General features: G+C 40.3%; 1 protein-coding gene across 3 annotated transcripts in view; it reads left to right on the top strand.

The window, feature by feature from the left end:
• Positions 1–26,199, top strand: part of LOC123313852 (myelin transcription factor 1) — a 267,619-nt gene that overhangs the window by 185,628 nt on the left and 55,792 nt on the right. For all 3 annotated transcript variants that reach the window (XM_044898928.1, XM_044898927.1, XM_044898925.1), the window contains exon 4: positions 22,589–22,632. In XM_044898928.1, the coding sequence (XP_044754863.1) occupies positions 22,589–22,632 (44 nt within the window). The remainder of the gene's footprint in view (positions 1–22,588; positions 22,633–26,199) is intronic.

Genomic DNA, 26,199 nt, shown 5'->3' with positions numbered 1-26,199 from the left:
AATTTATAGATTATCCATTCAACAGAGGAACACTATTTTGATGAATTCTGGATAGAAACCAAGGTCGTTTGAAGGGTCGTGATATTTCAGAGTGTGGAAAAAAGGATCTTTGGACCTAAATCTAGTCAGACATCTGACTAAAAGTGAATTTGCTGCCATCAGCAACATAGCCTTGCTACTTCAAAGTTTTTTCGAACTATTTCACGTAGAAGGTTTTAACCAATACTCAAAGCTTCAGTGATATTTCTTCTAGTATATATTCTTAAAGAAATCACCACTCAACAATATCTACGTAGGATATTCTTCCTTCTTAATTAGTGCGGGCAAATTTTTCCTCCAAAATATAACTTTCCGGATTTTTCGGGCAATATCAGCAGCCGCGGCTCTAAATCAGAAAGCTATATTATTCATGAGGGAGGAATTAAGGTAAGAGTGGCGTGGTCGTATCTTAAATCCCTACTTCGTTTCGCCCACAGCGCTCCTCCGTCGTTTCTTTAATATTTCAAGACATTGCTTACCTCCATTCATTCCTCATACTTCACATTGGGGCCAGAATGTTAATTAAGCGAAGCTAGATTCGAAATTAATTATTTGTTATTATTTATTGATAAAAGGGGTTCCATATAAAATCTCAACGCTTCGGTCGGCAAGAGTTCGGTGTTTTAATTCATCCGTTATGGAAGTTTATCGGAAGTATTTCACTTCCGAAACTGTCTGAGTGAAATCTGCGATGGTTAATCGATACGCGGGAAAAGGGAGTTAGTACCTGGATCAACGAGAGTGTTTGTTGCTTCATTGAGAACATATTTGAAAATTTTTATATGGATTTTTGATAGATCCTTTTGCCAACCTAAAAATTGTGGAAACGTTGCACATGTCACAAGATTTTGAAAAGAGACATCAACTTGTTTCTCTATGCAGTAACATGTAATCAGGAAATTGAAGTAGTTTATCGTAGAATGGCTTCCTGCCAGTGGCACTGAATATTTCATACGAACGCGTCCATCATATAGTTCACATCAATTTGGACATGAGAAAAATTGCTGCAAATTGGATCCCCAAATGTTTGAATGTGGACCAAGAGCATGCAAGGGTAGAAGCATCGCGTTCGATCTGTGCTCGATTTGAAAACGATGTAGACTTCTTAAACCGAATTGTTACTATGGATGTGACTTGGGTATATTTCTACGATCCAGAAACAAAGCAACAATCGATGGAATGGCGACACTGTGGTTCTCCAAGACCTAAGAAGTTTCGTGTACAAAAATCTGCTGGAAAAGTTCTTGCTTCAGTTTTTTGGGATTGCCATGGAGTAATCATGATTGATTTTTTGGATAACGGTAGAACAATAACCGGAGATTACTATTCGACATTACTGACCACTCTACGGGAAAAAATTTAAGAGAAAAGACGCGGAAAGCTATCCAAAGATGTTTTGTTTTTGCAGGACAACGCCCCTACACGAAATTCTCATGTTGAAAAAATGAAAAATGAATGAAAAAATTCGTGATTTAGGTTTGAATTACTAGAACACCTTCCTTATTCACCAGATTTGGCTCCATCCGACTATCATCTCTTCCCTCAACTGAAAAAAAGTTCTAGAGGTCGTAAATTTTCTTCCAACGAGGAGGTTATAAAAGCTGTGTACGTCTCTGGTTTGCAGACCGAGAAGAAACATTATTTTTTGAAAGGTCTAGAGACATTGCGGGTTCGCTGTAATAAATCTATCCAATCAAGAGGAGAATATGTTGAGTTATAAAATATTTTGACATTGAAATTTTGTTTGGTTCTATAGTAGGCTAAGAATTTTTCAGTATATCCTCGTATGTTGTCTTACTTAGGTTTATTTAATAAGAAAAATCTGTCAATATCAGGAGATATGACACAACTGTCAGACATCGAGAAAAGATCTTCAGAAATAAAATCTGGGGCTGTTGCAAACAAACTTCTGGATCTCCTGTGCGAACCAGTCAACTAGATCGATCAAAATCACGTCAAGTGGTCCGTTTTATTAGTGAATCTACTGCGTAAATTTCCTCACTTTGACAACAAAGACGGCGTGAAGCTTGATGTGTAGAGGAATACTCGTTACAACACGTTGAAAGCAAGGAATAAGGCAAGGGGTGTCGCTCCAGAGTGTCGACTTCACAGGGGATCGTCTTTCTTAAGGAGTATAATGAGATCACGTTTATCCCTCTTAGACGGGATCAGGAAGTCTTAACTCGCCATACTTTACTCCTTTTTCCTCTTTCTGCCGCAACGACGCTTGTCTCCGGGTATTTAGTAGCTCTCGGCGTGTTTTTTAACAGGACCGGATGGATACTCGATACTGTCCCGATTTAATCTCGATGAATCGAGATCGATACCTCGGTAAAAAAGTAAGGGAGTTTCGACCTTAAGGTCGAAGTGAATTGTGACTGGAATTTCATAACATTCCTAATACGGAGTAAGTGAGAAGTAACCCATAAAATCATATCTTTGTGAAGGTAAACCTTACCTCACCAGGTTCAACCTGAATTCACCGAGAAAAATGCCTCTTTGGCAGTCTCTGGAACATGGCCTCGCCATACACAATCAATGCATTTGCGTAGCGGAAATTTAAGACATTAGAAGCAGAAACACCAGTCTCAAGGCATTCGGAACGAAGTAATGGACTCCCTGATGTGAATCAATCCGGCAGCTGATTGCATCCAGTCGGTCCTGCTTAATGGGATAGAGAATCCACGATTTAGCGGCTGAGCCAGACGCAACCGATTCGATAATTTACTATCTCCCTGGATAACGCTCTTGCAAGATTGTTATTTTGGCTGTACGCGAAAATGGAGGAGACAGTTCATGCGGTCCCGTCGTTTGTGAGGCGGCTGAATGTGTGTACCTAGGCCAGGCGAAAAGTTAACCAACTGTTTCTGGTGGCTAATGTCCAAAATTTCTGGAGGGAACTATTTGTGGAATCACATGTACAAGGATATATTGAAAAATTCTTAGCCTACTATAGAACCCAACAAAATTTCAATGTCAAAATATTTTATCACTCAACATATTCTCCCCTTAATTGGATACAGTTATTACAAAGAACCTGCAACGACCTTTAAAAAAAAATTTTTCTTCTTGCTCTGCAAACCAGACCTCCACAGCTTTCATTACTTCCTCGTTGAAAGAAAATTTACGACCTTTTTTCAATTTGGGAAAGAGATGATAGTAGGATGGAGCCAAATCTGGTGAATAAGTGGGGTATTCTAGTAATTCAAACCCTAAATCACGAATTTTTTGCATGGCAACATGAGATTTGTGTGCAGTGGCGTTGTCCAGCAAAAACAAAACACCTTTGGATAGCTTTCTGCGTCTTTTCTCTTAAATTTTTTCCCGTAGAGTAGTCAGTAATGTCGAATAGTAATCTCCGGTTAGTTTTCTACCCTTACCTAAAAAATTAATCATAATTACTCCATGGCAATCCCAAAAAAACTGAAGCAAGAACTTTTCCAGCAGATTTTTTAACACGAAACTTCTTATGTCTTGGAGAACCAGAGTGTCGCCATTCCATAGATTGTTGCTTTGTTTCTGGATCGTACCCAAGTCTCATCCATAGTAACAATTCGGCTTGAGAAGTCTACCTCGTTTTCAAATCAAGCACAGATCGAACGCGATGCTTCTATCTGTCTATCGATCTATCGATTTTGGTCAACATTCAAACATTTAGGGATCCATTTTGTAGCAATATTTCTGATGTCCAAATTTGACGTGAACTATATGATGAACGCGTTCGTATGAAATATTCAGTGCTTCAGATATCCATTTTAGCCTAATTCGACGGTCTGATAGAATCATGTTATGAGCTGCATCGATATTTTCGGGAACTGACACAGAAACTGGCCTTCCCGATTGGTCCCTAGTCCCTAGTCACAACAAAGTCTAAAGGAAAGTTCGATTCGTGGTTGCAAAATGGCGAAGGAGCTAATATTTCCGGCAGAATTTTCCAAAGCTCTTTCTGCGCTCTCTCCCTAGAAACGAGAGCCGTCATAACCTTCCTGTCCCTTTGGAATTTCAAGCAAAAAAGGCTGATGAAATAGTCAAATTCTATTCCAAAGACCCTCATCATAAAGTGGAAGTGTGGAGTTAAATATCTGAGAATAACCCTAGATAGTAAGCTTCTGTGGATTGAGCATATTGAGATCGTATGATTCATGAGAGAGTTTCGATGATAAAAATATCTCCACGATGTTTCACTCACCTTTCTACCTTTTTGTAGAACATGATCCCGAGACTGTATAATTCAAAACAATCTTCCACCCCCTCCCCTTTCTCTCAAACATCCCCCGCCATATCAAATCTTGAATTCCCGAGGCGGAAACAATAAGAATAAACGGAATAAATGCCCATCCCGTATAAATTCTCTAAACGTCCCATTAAAAACGTCTCTAGCATAATTTTTCCCTTCCTGTAACGTGCGCCATTGTTGTAGAATAGATCTAAAGCTGAGAATAAGTAAATTAGAGGGTGTGATAACAATCTCCCCTTTTTTCAGAAAGGAATTAAGACTTCCGGTGATCCGCGTAAGCAGCCTATACGCTTTACAAGAGGTCCCGCGGAGCCTTCCATCTCGCCCTCTTTCTACTCGCGTTTTTTTAAGCGCGCCTTGGAGATATGAAGAGTCATTCGGATTTCCTTGAAATGCGCATTCAGACCGGGACCGGCTAATTGCACTTCAGTTTGTTTATCTTATTCGACGATTTTTATCCTCATCGAGGAGTTTTTTATCCCTCCTTAAGAGGATCACTTCTGATTAACGCAAAGTGGAGGTGTCGAGAAAGGGGATGTTGAGGGGTATTTTCACGAATTAAATCTGCGTAGTTTATGACTTTTTTCGATATATTTGGACGAATAGCTTATTCAACAAATTTAAATATTCGGAATTTATCATAGGAAAAGGTTGCTTCTTCTCTTTCAACTAGAAAAGTAGAAAAACAGATTTTTCTATTTCTATTAAAAAATGAGATACAGAGTGAGGCAGAATTTAAATATGGTACTTTCTGAAGGTTAAACCACATTTTTGATCAGTTTTGTGGAATTAACAGTTACTACAATCATTCCACTTTTACTTGGTGGTCGGGAGAACATATTTTTTTATACTTATTTTGACTGTCGAACTGCCACGACCAGCAACACACAAATGCGCGTATAATCCGGTGAAAATTGCCGAACTCGAAAATCAATTATCACCACCCCGCTAAGGACCGAATCGTATAATGGAGTATAAGGATTAAATATAAATATCGAATTCATTAACGGAATCAATGGGCGGCGGAACCAAGAAATTTTGTTCTCGCATCCTTTGAGATTGGAGAACTCCCGACATCCAATTCGAATTCCATTGTTCCTGCAATTTCTTTATTCGTCCCGTGGGTCCTGTTTCGCTGATCCGGGGCTGAAGAAATTGTGTCCTTAGACGGAATTCGCTCAAAGAGAGGACATCGATCGTTTTAATGGGAAATGTTCTTATATTGTCCCCATCTACTTAAAAAAATATATCAATATGACATTCATCATGTAGAATTCACCACAGTTTAACAAGAATTTGACCTCATATAATTATTTTTGTGACCACCTAACCAGCAGTAAAAAATTGAATTAAACTCTTGCAAATCTTGAAAATACTTCAGAAATGTTTCAGAATCGAAACGTCTTCTATTCAAATTATATTTGTGCCTGAACCACTTCACAATCTTTTGAACTGTGCTGGCTATAAAATACCAGTTGTATTATAGGAAAAGTTTTCAAAGTGAATTTTGACATGAAACTAATGAAACTAATAGGTGAGTATAGGTTAGGTTAGGTTTCGATAGGCTTGGTTAGGTTAGGTTTTGATAGGTTAGGTTAGGATAGATAAGAATAGATTAGGTTAGGATAGATAAGGATAGATTAGGTTAGAATCTATCCTAACCTATCAAAACTTAACCTAACCAAGCCTATCAAAACCTAACCTAACCCAACCCATCCTCACCTGAAAAACTACGTCAATAGACGAGTTCAAAAGCACCTTGTAAATACTCGATAAAACTCTCAAAATGGAAACATCGTTTCGTCAGACAACAACTACTGAAGTGTAAAAGTGTGTTATTGAAAATAGGGTTACTTCACATAGATGTGATATAAAGCTTCGAACACATAACACCTTAGTATTTTATGTTGGAACCATAAATGTAAGAACAGGACAAGAAAATTTCCCATGTCGGAACTTTGAATGAACTATAGATCTCTAATCTTATATCCACTTGCTGAGTTTAGAAGATAACCCTTAGAATAGAGCATCCCCGTTTAAAATTCCATGATAAAATACGATGGCATATTATTTTCATGCACCTTTCGTTGAAATCTAACATCGCACACCGATAATGACATTCCAAACACCCTCACCAGCGGTGAAAAATCCAGCGCGGAATATTTCGTTAACGAGAAACGCGGGGTGATTTATTTTAATTTCGGGGATACGCATTAGAAGTCGATAGATAGGATTGTGGGGTTGACATGAAAGCAGTTTTCTCGGAGAGTCATCCCGGCCTGCGAAAGCGGGTAAGAGCATTAAAAGGACGCTGATGCTCTCCCGCTTTCCTTTTCCCGTCAGCTACTTTGCCGATCCAACCCTTAAAAGCAACTCTCCCTCCCCATACAGGACGCACTTCATAATTTATAGTAATTTAACAATGCACAACAAGAACACGGACAGTCGGGAGTGCTTGTATTTTTGAACGCCGTCCGTCCTTCTCTGCCAACCGTGGGGGGTTGGAGAGGCTTCGGATTTTGCCGGTGTAACCGCGTAAAAATTATTTTTAAGAGGATTTGGGAAAATCTGGTCTCGTTAAGTTTGTACGCGCGATTTAAAAATGTTTTATTCAATGGAGCTTGGAAATGTTACAGAATGAATGACCCGTTTAATTCACCTTTTGTTCCGGTTTTTCTATAGGGTAGTACGTTCATCCCTTTCATGAAAATTTAGGATTTGCGCCCTCATGAAAACGTTCTCTTGAAGCTCTTTCTATGGACCTCTACGAGTAGGCAGAATGCGAGTTACTATTCAGAAAAGAAGGTTGATGCTATACAAGGTGATTCATTGGTAGATGGGTGTAAGCTGAGAGTAGATATAGGACAATGAGGAGAGTCAGAATAACCTTTCATTCATTTTTGGTATTTTCATGGTATACAATGGTCATAATGAGAAAACCGAAAGACGTGAGTGATATCTTTTTTTCGAAAAAGATTAATCGAATAAATAGAAAACTATAGTCCGAAATTCATTTCATTCGATAAAACTGTTTTTTCAACAGCCTGTATCTTTTAAACCGAGCCAATTGGGAAAAGAAAGTTAGTGGAAAATATCCTTTTTTTGAGCTCGAGAATCTACTGTTGAAATATTTGTACGACCCAAAGATTCACTCTCTACTTATAGGGTGGTTCGAAAGTTATGGAAGAAATTGGCAAAATCAGTAAAACACTCTGTATCTTGATTATAAAGAGAGATAGATCATTTAAACTAAGTTATTCTGACTCAACTCCGTGCCCTTCATCTACCCTCAGCTTTGAGCCATTTACCAATGAATAATTATGTATACTAAGTTACATAGAAAACAGAACAGAAGAGAAGAACAGAAAAATTCAGGCGAAAAAACTTTGTTCATCTTGACCGGTTGTATAGATAAAACAGATGGTACTTCCCCTCAATCAATGTTAATAAAATAATAACGAAATGTCACGGTTATTTGATAATTTATATCAGCACGCAGAAAAATTCGAATCAGGAGAAAAACAAGAATACTCTGGGGGTGAGCTCATCACCTTTCCGGGACGGGAGAAGCGTCTTCAATCACTCATCCGGGACGAAAACTTTTTAACGTCACCTCTCCGTTCCAGAAATTGGAATAATGAGATATGCCATAACAGGAGGAAGATCCTGAAGGAGGCGATGAGTGAAAGAGCGAAATCGGGGCCGTTTTCCTAGGCGGACGACGACGACGACGTTGGCGGTATGCAGATGAACAGATGGATGAGCTTGTAGCGGGGGAGGCAGGAAAAGGCGAATGGCAGAGGATGATTGATCGGACCGCTAATTGGATGATCGATGGCTCTAGTTCATCAAGTATCGCGCGCTCCACGGTCGGCATCCCCATCGGATGACTGAATGCTCTCCCCGGTTTTTACCGGGTCCATATGCGTCAAATCTCGCAATTTATTTGGCAAGTGGTGTTCACGTCCGTCCGCCACTCCCGTGACATAACTGTTCTCTAACTGACTTTCTGTGCTTCATTATCGGACTGTTTTACGTCCGCGCTTTCGGTTTATCGATGAACGACCCACAATCATTTTCTATTCTGTTAGGTACGAGGATGTATTGATATCTAGTTAGCTTAGACCAGTTCCATGCATAAAAAAAAATATTGCGTTAACATAGCAACGAACAATAACTCATTAGAAGTGTCAGTGTGAAGTTTGGATCAAAAAAGTAAACCACAGTTACGCAATTAATTGAAAAATAGAAGATGTCCACCGAAATTGCGAAATTCGAAAAATTTGAGTAGCGAGCCATCATCAAGTACCTGTATTTAAAAGGGTTCAGAGTTAAGCAGATTTACGAAGATATGCTTAATACTCTTGGTGATCAATGTTCTTCGTATGCGACCGTGGAAAATTGGACTGCAAGCTTCAAAATAGGTAAATTTTCCATTGAAGATGATGACCGATCGGGAAGGCCAGTTTCTGTGTCAGTCCCCGAAAATATCGATGCAGTTCATGACATGATTTTATCAGACCGTCGAATTGGGCTAAAACGGATATCTGAAGCACTGAATTTTTCATACGAATGCGTTCATCATATAGTTCACGTCAATTTGGACATGAGAAAAATTGCTGCAAAATAGATCCTCGAATGTTTGAATGTTGACCAAAAGCGTGCAGGGATAGAAGCATCGCGTTGGATCTGTGCTTGATTTGAAAGCGATGTAGACTTCTTAAACCGAATTGTTACTATCTATGAGACTTGGGTTCATTTCTACGATCCAGAAACCAAGTAACAATCGATGGAATGGCGACACTCTGGATCTTCAAGACCTAAGAAATTTCGTGTCCAAAAATCTGCTGGAAATGTTCTTACTTTAGTTTTTTGGGATTGCCATGGATTTTTTGGATATTCATCTCTTTCCTCAACTGAAAAAAAGTTTAAAAGGTCGTAAATTTTCTTCCAACGAGGAGGTCATGAAAGCTGTGGAGGTATGGTTTGCAGAGCAAGAAGAAACATTTTTTTTTGGAAGGTCTAGAGACGTTGCAGGTTCGCTGTAATGAATGTATCCAATTAAGAGGAGAATATGTTGAGTGATAAAATATTTTGACATTGAAATTTCGTTTGGTTCTATAGTAGGCTAAGAATTTTTCAATATATCCTCGTATGCAGGTTGAAATATTTCGTTAATCATGTCGGAAATAACGAACCTTGTGTAGAATATGCAACCTTTTTACCAGTATGGTATATATAGCTGGCTAGGAAGAGCAAAAAACGTAGGTGACAATAAAATCCCATCCTAAGGCCGTTTGAAATGAGAGAAACCCCCACGAAAGGGCGCAGGTTAGTTTATATCACTCCGGAAACGAAAGTGAAACATATACGTATCCGAGAAAATACAAGAAAAGCCCTGAGGTCTTCAGGGATGGTTTTACGGCCTTATATATGTCCCGCCGAAGCAACATTGGAATAATGGTCGTATTATGCATTCATGATGCCGAAAAGTGTCTAGCCCCGCGTTTTTCCCTCCCCCTGCTGTAAACTAAAGCAGGACAATAAAAATGTTCGAAGGTGATGAGTCCCGCTGTAGCCACATACTGAATAAATCCGAAAATTTGCAAGTTAAATGCCATAAACGGGCGCGGAAATAAATTCTTTGTTTCATTTTTTATCATTTCACGTGGAGACCCTCCGGTTCTTATCGTTCGTTTTCCTTCGCCCGGCGTCCGGATCCCTCCAAGATTTCCCATATCAACATCGCATTAGGTTTCTTTTATTTCCTCCTTTACTGGCAATCATATCAAACCGAAATAAAGTTGTTTGTAGTCTGGGGAGTAAACAGGATCGCGATGAATTGTGGGAGATAAATGACCCGGAAATTATGTGGTTAAATATATTTTCATCCGGTTGTATTTTATGCTTTTTCGATGCCGCACATTGTACGATGATACCCCCTATAGAATTCTTCGGTAAGTCATACACGAAAATGGCTTTTCAGTTTTCAGATTGAAAACCGGGTGACTAACATCTCTCACGTCTTCTCCGAGCATTTTTTCATAAATTGGTCTTTTCGTTGAGGCACTCAAACTTTAGAATTCTTCAGTTGATTCTTATACAAGAAGTCTAGGCTAAGTGGATATCAATACATCCTCGTAAATCTGAACCTAAGACCGTAGCTGCGAAACCGACAGTAAAAGGAAAAAAGCATTCACCAATGCAGGAAAATGGTTGGTACTAGTGGCAATACTGACAGAAAGAAATTCTCTTATTCTTTCGAAATTCAGGTGGACAAGTGTCTGCCAAAATAATAAATGAGTCAAAGATATCTTGTTGAAATCTTGGTATCGACATAAATTTCTCGTGTTGTCTTGAAATTCTGAAGTCACTTCATGATTTCAAGACAAGATCAAGACAAGAAATTTTCGAAAACTTTGCGTCTCCTGCTGGTTTTACCGAAACAAGTGTAGTAATTCGAACAACAATTCGTATAAGGGGCCGTATAACGTTATATGACGAATTGAATGGTTGTAGTATCTCGTCGTGGATTGTTCAGGAACGTTCGATCGAACAGACAACGAACTGTTGATGTAAATTTCACTGGATATCGATCCGAGTTCGTGTGGACTCAACGGCAAAACATTGGAAGTTTGGCGCTAGTCAAAATGTTACCGAGATTCGCACCGAACTACAGTAGTTTATAAGGACTTGCAGAAATTATGCCATAACTCCTGAACTATTCGTCGCAGAAGTTCAACTAGGTAACATCATTGAAAACTTTCGAGGTCAAATCCGTTGAAAACTCCACTGAACTTCTGCCGACTGTTAAGACAGATCCGCGAACGCGTATTCTCCCATGATTGAGCTGAAATTTGAATTGATTTCCACCGGAGGAGATTAGACTAGTCAAAATCTACCACGTACTTCGACCACGTAATTTGATGAAAATCGAGTTTGTGCAACACACAATGTTGAACAAATTCAGTCGATTTGATGAATTTCTGTGGAGTAAAATCCAGTGGTAGAAATTTCCAAAGACGGTCGATGTCCCAGAAGCCGTGCCTGTACGAATTCATTAGTCTCGACCAGTTGTGGACCCTCTTCATTAAAAATCTGATACGGTTCCCTAATAAGAGTTCCATTTAAAATCATATTAAGGGTTTATTTTCAACTCGAACGATAAGAGAAATACCCTCGATTTAATCTGGGAGAGTCTGGTGGAAGTAACTGCAAACAAAATTATTCTTCATCTCATTTCGATGTTGTTGAACACTAGGATCGGTGAAATTGAAGCAAAAACAAAATTCTAGGCAATTCACTTCACATAGCAAAGCACACAAACTTGTGGATATTGAGAGTTGGAAGATTTCCAAAAATAAAAGTAAATTTTATTGAAATTAGTGAAGATCCTGGTGTGGAAGTCATCCTCAAGAATAACTACATTTTTCCAGATGAATTGGCGAGGTATTCGATTCCATAAATTCAGTATTGCCAGCTTTTCGGGATTTGTTACATACACGGAAGACCGAGTCTCTGGCAATTTAATCGAAATAATATCCTATTGTTCATTTAATCGAATTCCTCGCCATCTAGAGGTCTTGATAGATTGTCCACAAGATGTCTGAGTAATATGTTCGACGGAACACCATACGGTCCACCAAACAGGGCAACAAATCCTGTCTTGAGGTTACCGAGGGGCATTTTGATTGAGAAATATCTTGTATATCATCGCTCGATTTATATATGTTGTCGTTTGGTTGAACGCTCTTAAAAAGAAGTCTGTGAGCATTTTTTCAAAGCGTCGATTGAGGGAAATCCAACAGTAGTTGGAAGTAGAGCTTTTTTTGAGCTGAATAGCTGGAAGAAATCTCTGGCTAACTAAAACTACAAAGAGTCTCAGAAAGCTTGAGATTTGCTTACTAGGACACAATGAAGATGTCCACAGTTATCTACACAAAAAACGGTTAGATTGAGTTTTTAAGCAGAATGGCTGTCATATCTATGGTGACTGACGTATCCATGTACCTGTTATTTCGAGAATTTTTGATATTTGTCGTCGTTCCATTGAAGATTCAAATGATTCCCCCCCTAGTTGAGCCCCAATCTGGAGTGAAATGAAACGAAAGTGTGCAAACAAGCCCGATCGGTAAATCGAGCTCAATTTTCTCATCGGTACCGGCTTAAACAGGATGTATAGTATCCCCATACGAGCTAATTTATCTGTAAAAGACGTTCTCCCTCGCTGCGGAACACACTTGTTGATTAATGATGGGAAAGGAAGAAGGCGCGCGAGGCAACACAATAAAAACGGAATTTCTTCCATGCGACTTATTAAGGAACCGGGCGTTTTTTCGTCCGCCCGGCTGCCTCTCGACGCCCCGTCGTGGCGCTTTTCTTTGATGAAAAGAAGTGAGAAAATCTGATTCCAAAAGGGTGTCACCGACACAAACACTTGATTCACTCGCCCCGTCTGCCAAGTCAACGTCATTTGTGGGTTATCACTTTAAATCTTTTTGATCTCTGTAGACATTAAGTTGATTCGATTTCGCCCTCTTTTTTTTCGGAGTAGCTCCTCCATTTGTTCTTGGTTTCGGGAATTTGTCGGGCCGGGGGGTTTATTGGGGGATGGATGGGTCATTTCCTTGATTGTGCTCAGTTCCAGTTCATTTTCTGGAAATTGGCCTGTGAGATACTCGATGCTAACTGGTACAGTGGCGGTTCCAGTTCTGTGAGGTGTTTGTTGATATAAAATAGGTACTTATATCTTTATAATTGTGATATATACTGTAGAATGCAAAACCAAATTTCTTTGAAACTTATTCTTATTTGAAGAGGGAAATTTCTAGTGATAAATCTTGAAGTTTCATCGAAGTCGGTGCAACCGTTCGATCTTGAGGAAGTTTTAACTGAACCCAACTTTTTGGGAATTTTTCGAAGGTCATCTTTCGAGTCGATTATTTTCCAGAAAAATCATCGTAGATCTAAATGTGATACATACTCTGAAAGAGCAACTCTTCTAGTAATAAATCTGAGAATTTCATCCATTTCGGCACAACCGTTCGGTCTTGAGGAAGTTTTAACTGAACCCAACTTTTTGGGAATTTTTCGAAGGTCAACTTGCGAGTCGATTTTCTTCCAGGAAAATTATCGTAGATTTTAGTGTGATACATATTCTAAAAGAACAACTCTATTTCGTAATAAATCTCTGAATTTAATAGAGTTAGATGCAACCATTTGATCTTGAAGATTTTTCAACTGACCCCCTATTTCTGCGTATTTTTCCGAAGTCAAATTTCGACACGTGTATTACCCAGAGAAATCATCGTAGATATGAATGTGATATACATTCTGAAAGAATGTAATAGATTTTGAAATTTCATCGACCTCAGTGTAACCGTATGGTCCCGACGTTTTTCTGAGTGACCTCATCTTTTTGTATCATGAATATTGTTCTTGTATTGGACTGTGTCTCATTAGGTGGAAATATATACCATTTAGTGATAGTTATGGACTGAAAGGAGGGACATCCCTAGTTCCTCGTCCGAAAGTAACTCCTGGGAAAACCCTCAAAAATGTTCTACCTAAAGTTCCCGAACGTGATTGCAATCCGGCAATGAATAGACCAGCCCTGGCAGTCGAGCAGACATAAAGCCTGGCAACTTATCATTCCGCCAACTCTAAAACTGTATCAATTCAACAGATCATACAGAACGGCATTCCTGGCAGCCGCAGCACCTGACAGAAATTCGAGCGAACGCTTAAAACGACATCGTAATATCTTGCGAAACATCGGCATATTCAGAATCGAATTCAATCATGGCAGAGGCATTGACTGAGTCCGGCAATCAACCAGCGCAGCAGCTATGGCTTCCATTCAGCCGATATGTGTGTGTGAAGTTGGTCACGTTGCAGCACGTCCATTGTGAACCGGTCTCTCTGCACTATCCTGAAAGGAACTAACTTTGCAGGTGTTTCGTGAATGCTTATTGGAAACAGACGCAGACGTCGTTTTCAGTGCAAAAAGGGCGCTGAAATTCCAGACACTCGAGCTTTCAGCCACTTCCGACAATTATTAACCATGCATACGATATCTAGTTAGCCTAGACCAGTTCCATGCATAAAAAAATATTGCGTTACCATAGCAACGAACAATAACTCATTAGAAGTGTCAGTGTGAAGTTTGAAGTCAAAAAGTAAACCAGAGTTACGCAATAAATTGAAAGAAAGATGTCCACCGAAATTGTGGAAAAATTGGAGTATCGAGCCATCATCAAGAGGTAAGCAGATTTACGAAGATATGCTCAAATGCCCTTGGTGATCAATGTCCAAAGGTGTTTTGTTTTTGCAGGACGACGCCTCTGTACACAAATCTCATGTTGCCATGCAAAAAATTCGTGATTTAGAGTTGGAATTACTAGAACACCCCCCTTATTCACCAGATTTGGCTCCATCCGACTATCATCTCTTTCCTCAACTGAAAAAAAGTTCGAAAGGCTGTGAATTTTCTTCCAACCAAGAGGTAATAAAAGCTGTGGAGGTCTGTTTTGCAGAGAAAGAAGAAAAATTTCTTTCGAAAGGTCTAGAGACGTTGCAGGTTCGCTGTAATAACTACATCCACATAAGAGAAGAATATGTTGAGTAATAAACGTTCGTTTACTGAAAAGTCAATGTCACTTATGGTAAAATAAGACAACCACTTTATGATAAATCAAGAGTAGGTATAGAAATAAGTTGCAATTAAGTTCGAAACTGATTGGAAGGGTTCAATTGACAGTACTGGTTTTCTACAAAATTGTACGTGATCATTTTTCTTTATCTCTCATAGTTTACCAAATGTCGGCCGTAAAAGCTAGAAATCACCAAAAATCGATATTTTTTTCAGCTCTTCAATATATAGGAATGAATTTCACACAATATGTTCATGAGTTGTAGCCTTAGTCTTAAATCCGATGCATGTACTATATCACTGTAAAGTTTCATTGAAATTCATTCAGTAGTTTCTGAGTGAAAGACTGACAAACATTCACATCTGTACAAATATTCACATTCATAATATCTATACAATTTAACTCTTATTGGAGGAAGTATTTATCACGATTCCTCATAGGAGTGAAAGAGTCTACTGGGTAGTTCGACAGTCTCCAACGTCGACACAAACCATGCAAAAGCCATTAAGAACCTCATGCCCCTTGGTCGGCAGTCCCTCGCTCTCGAGGGGTACGAAAGGAAAGAAAAATGCTCAATCTCGACAATCTGCATACCTCCATTATTGTCCCCTGCCCCCAGTACGTTTCGCAAACGAAAACAGAGCCTGGCCGTCGTTTATTTTCATTCGAAACGCAAATGCGATTTCGCGTATTAATGTGATATTTTAATAATGTTATCCCCAGAAACTGAAAATGAATCGTTCATAAATGAACAGCAGCCAGCAGCAGCAGTAGCGGCAAGTATCCGAACGTATATGAAAGCGGGGGTGAGATGGAGGGACTACGGGTTTAGGGGGCGATCTCCTGAAGTTGAGGGTCCTGCATATTGGTCTAGGGTCCCTTATGTGTGTCCGCCACAGATTCCAACTCCTAATTAAGACTGGGACGAGGGGGCCCAAGGAGGGATATTGATCAAGTCGGTTGAACCGACGGGCGGGAAAAAGAGAGATAGTGCCTTGGACGAGGACCGACGAGTTATTATTTGGCCGACCGCGCTCGTTCTGTTTGCATGCGCATGACTTTCTAGTGAGAAAATTAGCGCTGCCTCCGCGGAAGCCCGATCCCACGTCCAAGAAAGAAAATCACCATGTCCGGACCCGCAGATGTGCCAGATTCTAATTTGACACCGACCAACGGGTTCGGAACAATTTTCAGCCATCCTCGGTCGATATTGCTGGAGCTCATCCCTTTAAAATTCATCCAATATTGAGAAGGATTAAAATCCAATGTGTTAAATTGGCGTCGTGACCAGGACACGTTTCATTCGATCAACTGATGAAGCTTGAATTGAAATCGATTCGTTAGTCGTTCACTCACGTATAATATCTGACGTGGCAGATGTTGGCCAGCTACATTGAGCGAATCTTTAGTATCTGGTAGTAAAATGAAGGAGAAAAACTTGTGTAAGATTGGCAGGAAAAGCTTTTATTTTGAACTTTTTGTCAAAGAAATGGACCCAACATACACTTGCACGCGAAACTTGAATTTCGTTTAGTTTCTCAGCAACTCGGCAAGTTTTCTTACATGTAAACTTTCTACAAACTACGATGAAGGTTTCAAGGAAAAAGTGAACAAAATCGGTTCAGCCGTTTTCACGTGATGCTATAACAACGCAGTAAATCGAAAAAATATAGTAGATTTTATGCTTCTTGTTCGTTATATCAGAACCATGCAGCATAGCAATTTTTGCCGCGTCTCGTTTACGACACAAAACGTGATATTTCAACCCCAAGTAATTAACTCCATCCTGGAGATTTCAACGAACTTCAGGAAGACTTAGACGGGCTTAAAGTGAGTGAGGAGGATGTCGCGGACCTAGAGAGAGCAGCGGCAATTCGCACTCAGGAAACCACATCACGTAGGAATCTTCGTTTGCGGCCTTGACAACAGCCCTGTAGATGTCAGAAGGGATTTTAATTAACGTACTGTAAAAGTCGTCTACTATTTAATGGATAGGTTTTAAGTATGCCGGAATTGACTGTGATTTCTCAGGCAGTTTTGGGGACAGAAAAGATTCGAGAGAACATGCAAGTGTAGGCTTTATTCTTCTCACTAATTATCTCAACAAAAACTGTTTATTTTGACTGCTTTATAAAGAAAAATTCATAGTAGGAAAATACCCATATATTGCTGCCTAACAGAAAAGATATAAAAGAGCAAGTTTGAACCACAACGAAAGTTTATCTGCCAACTATGTGTTAGGTTAGATACCACACATCATAGACAAAGAGACATGGACGGAGCAATACTAGCATGAACTTTTTTATTTTTATTGAAATAGATGAATGTACGTCGGGTCATAACCTGCCTCTTTTCTTTTGATAAAAAAACTTATGATTTCTTAGGGCTACTTGCGACTGTGTGCCCTCCTGTGACTGAAGAGACCTAACCGTGATCTGCAGATCCTTCCACACTCCGGGCATGGATAGTCACCAACCAGATGTGGCCGCCGCTGTATTCTTCTCGAGTCTCCATTATAACTGTGTGCCAAAGACCTCCACTGTGACCTGTCTAACGCTAGTTGTTCCCAGTTATGATTGGCATTAACTGATTTTAGGGATTGATGTAGTGTATCCTTAAACCGCTTATACTGGCCTCCTGGTTTCCGGGCTCCCTCTGTCAATTCACCATACAGAGTTATTTTGGGGAGTCTTGTGTCTTGCATCCTCAGAATTTGGCCGCTCCATCTGAGTCGGGCCCTCGTTACTTGAGTCTCAATTGTTGTACAACTCGCACGTTGCAAGACTTCTGCATCCGAAACTTTGTGGAACCATCTGATGTGCATAATCTGTCTTAGATGACGTTGTTGCGTTTGTTCAAGCTGCTTAATGTATCGCTTGTAGGGAGTTCAGCTTTCATTTCCGTAAAGAAGCGTTTGGAGGACGACTGCTTTGGAAACAGCTGTCTTGGTCGTCAGATTGAGGTCGTGATTTTGAAACACTCTGACCTTTAGCTTCCAGAATGTCCGTGATGCCGAATTGATACGATTGTGTATTTCCGTGTCTAGGTTAGCCCTAGTATTTATGAAGCTTCCTAAGCATTTGGTGCACAGATAGAAAACTGAAGCCTCTCGCGAATGTTACAAAAAATTTGCATATGATGTATTCAACGCATAAAAAAACAAAGTTTTTGTATGAAATTCAAAGCCATATGAACTAAATATTATGGGAGGATGTCTTACTTCTCTGAATTCACCTTCCACTATGAGATAATATCAACAGTCAAAAAATGTATTCTCTCCAAGAGGGTTTTGATGACTTTTTCAATGGATTTTGATTGCAAGAGGTAACTTCGAGACTCATTTCGCATGTTCCGACTGATGGAATCAACAAAACGAACACGGGATTCTCCCACAAGTCTCGAATTTTTCCACACCGAATGAATTATTCAAAAACTAACCTCCCGCGCAATAATGGACCTGATTTCTTTTTTATTACGTCGACATCGCGGTAACACAACCGATGGCAAGGTATACACCGAATCACCGGCCCTTGGTAACCCTTTTACAGCCCATCTGGGACCTATGAAAGCGGGCTTAAGAGCTCCTGATAACTGCCGTACGCGTGGTATCATTTCCTCTGCGAAAATTCCGAAAACGATTCGATTATGGAAAGGTATCCGCTTCTTGAATCCGAAGTCGAGGTTTGTTTTTCCCCCGACAACATCCGGATCGTCGATTTGCGAAGGCTGATCGGCCTGGGGGGGTGAGGGGAGCCCCCTTCATTATGTAATTGACTCGAGCGGAATCGAAATGTCTCATTTGGCCGAGCGAGACGTAAAAAGCGGGAACGAATTTGAAAGTTATTTTATTTCCATGAGGGGCTTACGAACAGGTCGTTATTCATTCATGTTTTCCAGGTTTCCGTTGCGATACCCAATCAATTCGTTAATTTCCAGACGCCCCTATGGTCCTCGGAGATCAAATCAGAAAACGTCGATATGAAACATGACATACCTTTGATTGTTCGTGTCTTTATCTGATCCTTTGCCAGGTAAGGTAGAAATAGTATATTGGAAGAGCTGGTAAAATTCATTTTACTGTTTTTGTTACTGTATTTTCACGCCGGATGAGAATGATCTGCAGATGCCATCCTCAGGGGCAGATGCTGTTCGAAAAGATTCCTTCATTCATTCATTGCTGTATCCCGTTAGCGGGAATAAATCTAAGAAAACACTCAAATAAATCAAAACTATCGGTAAGATCAATCTTATAATTTCTTAGGGCTAATTGCGACTGTGTGCCCTCCTGTGACTGAAGAGATCCAACCGTGACCTGCAGATCCTTTCACACTCAGGGTATGGATAGTCACCAACCAGATCTGGCCGCCGCTGCATTCTTCTCGAGTCTCCATTATAGCTGTGTACCAAAGACCTCCACAGTGATCTGTCTAACGCTAGTTGTTCCCAGTTATGATTGCCATTAACTGATTTTAGGGATTGATGTTGTGTATCCTCAAACGGCTTATACTGGCCTCCTAGTTTCCGGGCTCCCTCTGTCAATTCACCATACAGAGTTATTTTGGGGAGTCTTCTGTCTTGCGTCCTCAGAATGTGGCCGCTCCATCTCGGGCCCTGGTTACTTGAGTCTCAATTGTTGTACAACTCGCGCGTTGCAAAACTTCTGCATTCGAAACTTTGTGGAACCATCTGATGTGCATTATTTGTCTTAGATGACGTTGTTGCGTTTGTTCAAGCTGTTTTATGTCGCCTGTAGGGCGTCCAGCTTTCGCTTCCGTAAAGAAGCGTTGGGAGGACCACTGCTTCGTAAACAACTGTCTTGGCCTTCAGGTTGAAGTCGTGATTTTGAAACACTCTGACCTTTAGCTTCCAGAATGCCCGTGATGTATTCGAAAAGAACGATTTATATGAAAGCTCCGTACTATTACCATTCATATACACCCTGTATTCATATCGGAACAGAGAGGGAATCAGCGATTGACGTTCTATGAATCCAATGCAGACGAATCCAGAGGGTTGAGGAAGTATCAGCACTTGAAGAGTTATCCGGAAATTTTAATTACGCAATCAAAACCTCAAGTTTCCCCGGGAAGAGGAATTTTAATGAAACAGGCGATGAGCCAAGGATCGCAGTTAATTACTACTGAATTTAAGAAATGATTAATCGACTCCTCCAAGAAATAACACTGGATGGGATGAAACTCGAAGATGTTCGACTCGGATCCTTTGAGTTTGAGTTTTCTATGCCCGAATTTGAAAAACTGCGTCTGATGTTTCCTACTGGAAGATGTACAACACTGTCCATCTGACTATTGCAGAAAAATCTAAGAATTTCGTTGAATATCATCCCAATTCAAGCGAAGTTTGGCAGTTTCCAACTTGATGCTATGATTGAAAAAGTAAGCATTGTGAAGAAATATATCATGATGCTTTGTGAAAGTGAGAAATGGGAAAAGGAATACACTACCCAGAATTTTTAAGTTAATACCATTAAATGGTGTACCTCGTGGTGTACTAATGGTTCAAAAACCACGACAGGGGCTGGTGCTGGAAGTGAACACTATCATTAGGCCTTTGCTGGAGTATTTTTCAGGCAGAAATACTTGGAATCGTGGCGTAGGAATAAACCTGGAAAGAAACTATCAAGGATGTGACATAGTGATCCACTCTGATAGTCAAGCCTCTATCAAAGCACTGAACTTCTGTGTCATCGACTCAAAGCTGACGTGGGAGTGCCGAAAGAAACTCAATGAACTGGTCAAAAACAACAAGGTCTCCTTAGTGTGGGTCCCAGGTCATTCTGGAATCAAAGACAAATAGGGAAGCCAACATACTAGCCACTTAGAGAGCACAATCTGAGGTATAGTAAAATGCACCTAGAGGAAAGAGTTTCTGCAGAAGGAAGAAACCAAAAGAGAAAAACTGAGGAGGAATCTTCCAGGAATGGAACATTCCAAGAAATTCCTCCGGAATTTTGAGACCGCCAGATCCAAGAAGTTTTTTGATCTGAGCATGAATAACTTACACCTCCTCACCGGCTTTCTTACAGGACATTGTCGCCTTAGAAGGCATTTGATAAAAATGGGGTTATCAGAATCTGAGGAGTGTAGATTCTGTGGAAGAGAGGAGGAAACATCTATTCACCTGGTTACAGAATGCCTCGCCATTTCAAGGAGGAATGAGAACTGAGGGTCCTTGAAGCCCTTTCAGATACTGGAGTTCATTGGGAGTCTGGAGCTGATGGCGAGCTGTTGAGGGAGAAGTTGTGGGAACATTTCAGATGGGAGGCACAGTTAAATATAGCCCCCTTACCAAACTATTAAGTAGCAAGAACTGCAACCATCGCAGAAGATAGGCTTATAGCTTTCTCCGCCAGTTTCTTTAATTTCTTCGGGTGGGTTTTGGAAGATATCGAGTACCATGCTTCTTAAGATAACAGAGTACTGAATTTACCGTGAATATTTTACTGGAAAATGTGAATCTATGAATATAGGAGTGCGAGTCTTCAACCCCCGGATCGTTTTTTCGAAATTCCCTCAAATATTCGGCGTTTACCGGGAAAAACGGCCAGTCATGGTCGGGAAGGGAGGATTTAATACACACTAGTAATGACGGACGGGGAGGTGAACCCCGCAATGGCAGGCATCTCGGTTCGGCTTCGTTAGTCTTCCGCGGAACTGACAGCTTCTTATTGAAAAATTGGCTGACACCCCGCCCGATGGCGAGTAATTAATTATTTTTGGCATTATCGAACGGGAAGGGCGCATTTTCCGTCCGCTTTCTTTCTCTAATTCATGAGCCGCGAACGACTAATAAAACATCAAACTCTCCTTATTTCTGATTTTCTCCCCGCTCGCTCGCTGGCTGGCTGCTCGCACACTCCATCGATTTAATTCGCTCGTGAATGCATAACTAGTGCGGAGTATTTGCAGCGCCCTTTCGAAACTGTTTAATTGCTCCTACCTCCGTCTAGGTTCGATTAGACAGTTTTAATTATACACAGGCCTCGGAATCCTTCCTTTCGTTCAGCGTTCTCGACGGAGCCGAGGGTGGTTGTTGCAGCTAAACACGAGCTACCGGTTCGTAAAAATAGAAACGCGAACTCCGTCATAAACTGAACTTTTTATGGTTCGAAACAACTCAGGCTGAAATAATGCCAGCTGCAAGGCATGCCAAGGTTGGTCTATCTATGAAGTGCACACGAGCATCAGGATTTCAAGAGTGGTTTCACTGACGATGCCATGGACCACATCAAATAAGAGACTCCGAAAGAAATCATTCCCTGAAGAAATATAGCGGTGCGAACGATTCTAAGTTCGGCCCTGTCTTCTCTGGAATACTCGAGCAGCTTCACCAATGATGCTGGGATCCTATACAGATATATCGTTGAGATTGCACCATGTGGTGGTCAGATTGGAAATACGTGAATAAATCTCGAAAATATTCACCTTTTCTCAATTTCTTGATCAAAATCTTTTAGTTTTTTGGAATCTATCGAACATCATGCATGTGCTAATTATAATATCGTTATTCACGCCCGATCATATGGTGTTTTTAGGTAATTTGGGAGACAGACAAATGTTTTTGTACACCAGGTACGCTACTTCTTGATCGAACAATTGTTTAATCTCGATTCCACATGAATGATTTCTGTTTGTTTCAGACTACAAGATAAGCAGCAGTTCGAAGTACGGAGAAGCTAGTAAAGTGAGTATTTTCCCAATTTAAGTAGAGGAAGGAGTTTTTAGTTTAAGCTTACAAGCTCACAGAATATCTTGTGAGTGTTTTTTACAGTCTCCAGTTGAAGAATGCAAGATCAAACTGCCACTAATGCTTTCTTTGGACATTCATGATTCATTCGATCTCAATCAAAGAGCTGATAAATATACGCCACGTGTATTTACGTCTCGTAAATTGAATTTTACAACAGTTTTCGATAGCTGAAACTTTGAAAATCCAAACGTGGAAATTCATCGAGTTCCATAAAAAAAATGGGGATCTCGACACCAATCCCAATACATTGGGAAGGTGAGCTTACTCATTTTAAACTCTGCAGCCTTTGATACTCATTATGTCTTTTTATCCTTTCTTTTTTTGACGATTTCGAGATTGACTTCAGTGATTAACTTGTTTTTTCTTCGTCGCAAATGTCAGTATGTAGTGTGCACTTCTTCCTTCAGGTTACAGTAGTTGGTTATCAGTCCAGTGATACATCTGATCTGATCTCTTCTAGACTCAATCTTAAGAGAAGCTTAATTGGTTCAGGATGTTTATTGATGTTGTTTCAGAACATGATAGAAAAACAAGACATTGAATTGAAGACCTTGATCTGAAACTATGATACTAAAAGTTTCAATGTTTTCTGGGATCCTATTTTTGGAATTATTGTTCTACATATAACAGTATAAATGATATTTGTTTTTTGGACCTCGAATCTACTAGGTAGCTCTTTGTCTTGTACAAATATTCCAACAGTAGAGTCTTATGGTCAAAGGAAACACTTCTTTCCTTTACCATTTTTTTCGAATCGGCTCGGTTCAAAAGATACGGGCTGTAGAAAAACCATAAAAAAAAGGTTTTTTTAGTTCCATCTCAGAAACGATTATATCGATTGAAATGAATTTCGGATTATAGTTTTTCATTTATTCGACGAATCTTTTTCGAACACAAGATATCATCCACGTCCTCCAGTTTTCTCATAATGACCATTAGGTACCATGAAAATATCAAAAACTCAAAGAACCTAACTCTTGAAACTAAGTTGGACGCTATGTAATGAATATTTGAACGATTTGTGAAATAAAAGTATTCCACATATTTTTTCGTATAATGCGCCGTTTTCGAGTAATTTGTGTTGAAAAATTAAAAAGTGTTTGTGTTATTTGACAAATTGGGCACTCTGGCTGAATATAACTCTGTTTAGAAGATACACAGATGTGCAGTGTCACAGATTCAGCTAGTTATTCTGAAGGTAATTTTGTTTTTCCAGGGGTGGCACAGCTCATTATGAAAACTTAAAGTGACTATATATTTTTATCAGAGCCGAATCGGAAAAAATGTTAAAGGAAAAAAATGTTTCTCTTGACCGCTAGAATCTACTGTTGAAATATTTTACGAGTCAAAGACTCCCCCTATATATGACAACATTCTCAGGTTGGTTTTCTTTAATGCCTCTTCTTGCCAACATTTACCCTAAATCTAGGTAAGATCCTAACCTGAGTTGTATCCCTTGACCCCAACGTGCTTGTTGCTGCTTAGTGGGTTAAGAGAACTCTCGGCATTCCTAGTTCTCTGATGACAGTGGAACTGAAGATTGAAAAGGTAGTGAAGGCTCAAGTCTAGAGCCCTGCGGTACACCACCATCAATCAATGGTCATCCATTAGAGTCGGCATCATTAACCGCCAACAACAAAACGTATCACAATTATCCCATTAGGGTTCGATACCACAGACATAAGTCGACCGAAATTACCTCGAGTGACCTAATATTCGAATGAGCCGTAACGACCTTTTAAGTATTAATACCCCCCCAGTGATGGCGGACGGAAAATCCACGACGGTACAAATGGCCATAAAATAAATAGGTAGCCGACGCGTTGTCAGCGTTTTATCGCAGCACAAACAATGACTTTTCTTGTCAATAAGGCTGAAAGGATTGCGGTAATGTACGTGTTGACTGAGAAAATGATCGAAGGCTATTAATTCCGCTCAATAGCTATCTGCCTTGGCGAGAATAATGGGGAAGTTGCGTGCCACAGGTGTTGCCTCTAATGACTGCGGCCTGACGGTCGCTTTTACCCGCTACGCCGGTTATAAAAATCGGAAATATCGGTTACGGTTTACGGGGGACCTGGAGATATTCGCGACGGTAATCGATTGACGTTGAAGGGCGACGACGGCAGCGTTCGAACGTTACTTTTTACGAGGACTGCAACGGAGAAATTAAGAACTTACGGCAACCGCTAAACTCCATGGTTCCTTCGAGCTTTGATCACTTGAAAAACATTATTTTGTGGTCCTAGCACGAATGATGTTGGCAAACTGTACTCTCTTTATGTCCTTTCAGTATGAACGGCCATTTTGGATGTCAAAAACTCTGGCAGATCGATGGTAGGCAGAAAAGATATAGGTTAGGTTAGAATCATTAGCTAGGTGCATTGACTAACCACCTGCACAATAAAATCACTGGGATTTCTCTTCTTTTTCTGGTGCAGGAGCACTGATGAAACTGTTGAACATATGGAGAGAGATACACGCCCAGCAAACCCAACATCAACTCATTAATTCGTTGCTGTATCCCGTTACCGAGAATAAATCTACAAAAAGACTCGAGAACAAAACTATCGGTGCGATCAAACTTTTTTCTTAGGGCTACTTGCAACTGTATGCCCTCCTGTGACTGATGAGACCAAACCGTGACCTACAGATCCTTCCACACTCCGGGAGTGGATAGTTACCAACCAGATCTGCCGCCGCTGTATTCTTCTCGAGTCTCCATTATAACTGTGGACCAGGGACCTCCACTGTGATCTGTCTAACGCTAGTTGTTCCCAGTTTAGATTGGCATTAACTGATTTTAGGAATTGATTCAGTATATCCTTAAACCGCTTGTACTGGCCTCCTGGTTTCCGAGCTCCCTCTGTGAATTCACCATACAGGGCTATTTTGGGAAGTCTTGTGTCTTGCATCCTCAGAATGTGGCCGCTCCATCTGAGTCGGGCCCTGGTTACTTGAGTCTCAATTGTTGTACAACTCGCGCGTTGCAAGACTTCTGCATTCGAAACTTTGTAGAACAATCTGATGTGCATTATCTGTCTTAGATGACGTTGTTGCGTTTGTTCAAGCTGTTCAATGTGTCGCCTGTAGGGCGTCCAGCTTTCGCTTCCGTAAAGAAGCGTTAGGAGGACGACTGCTTTTCAAACAGCTGTCTTGGTCCTCAGATTGAGGTCGTCATTTTGAAACACTCTGTCCTTTGGCTTCCAGAATGTATTTTTATGATAAGAGGAACTTCTCTCTGCCGATTTGTGGCATTTTTGTCAGCGTGTCTCAGGGTGTCTTTCCAACTGAATGCGGATGAAAAATCCGCTTTATGGACCAACAAAAGTGTTCTAATAATCTTGTCCAGCAAAATCGTCAGTCACCAAAAATTCCACCATGTCCAGCACCAATACCATCATGATGTTTTGTCTTTCAAGAAGAAAAAAACTTCCTGGCATCCCAAGATCTGTTTGGATAAAGTGCCTCTGCCTGATTTTCACAGAATACACGAATTTC

The sequence above is a fragment of the Coccinella septempunctata genome, chromosome 5, assembly GCF_907165205.1.
Source record: "Coccinella septempunctata chromosome 5, icCocSept1.1, whole genome shotgun sequence".
NCBI lineage: Eukaryota > Metazoa > Arthropoda > Insecta > Coleoptera > Coccinellidae > Coccinella > Coccinella septempunctata.
This window is presented reverse-complemented; position numbering and strand designations above follow the sequence as displayed.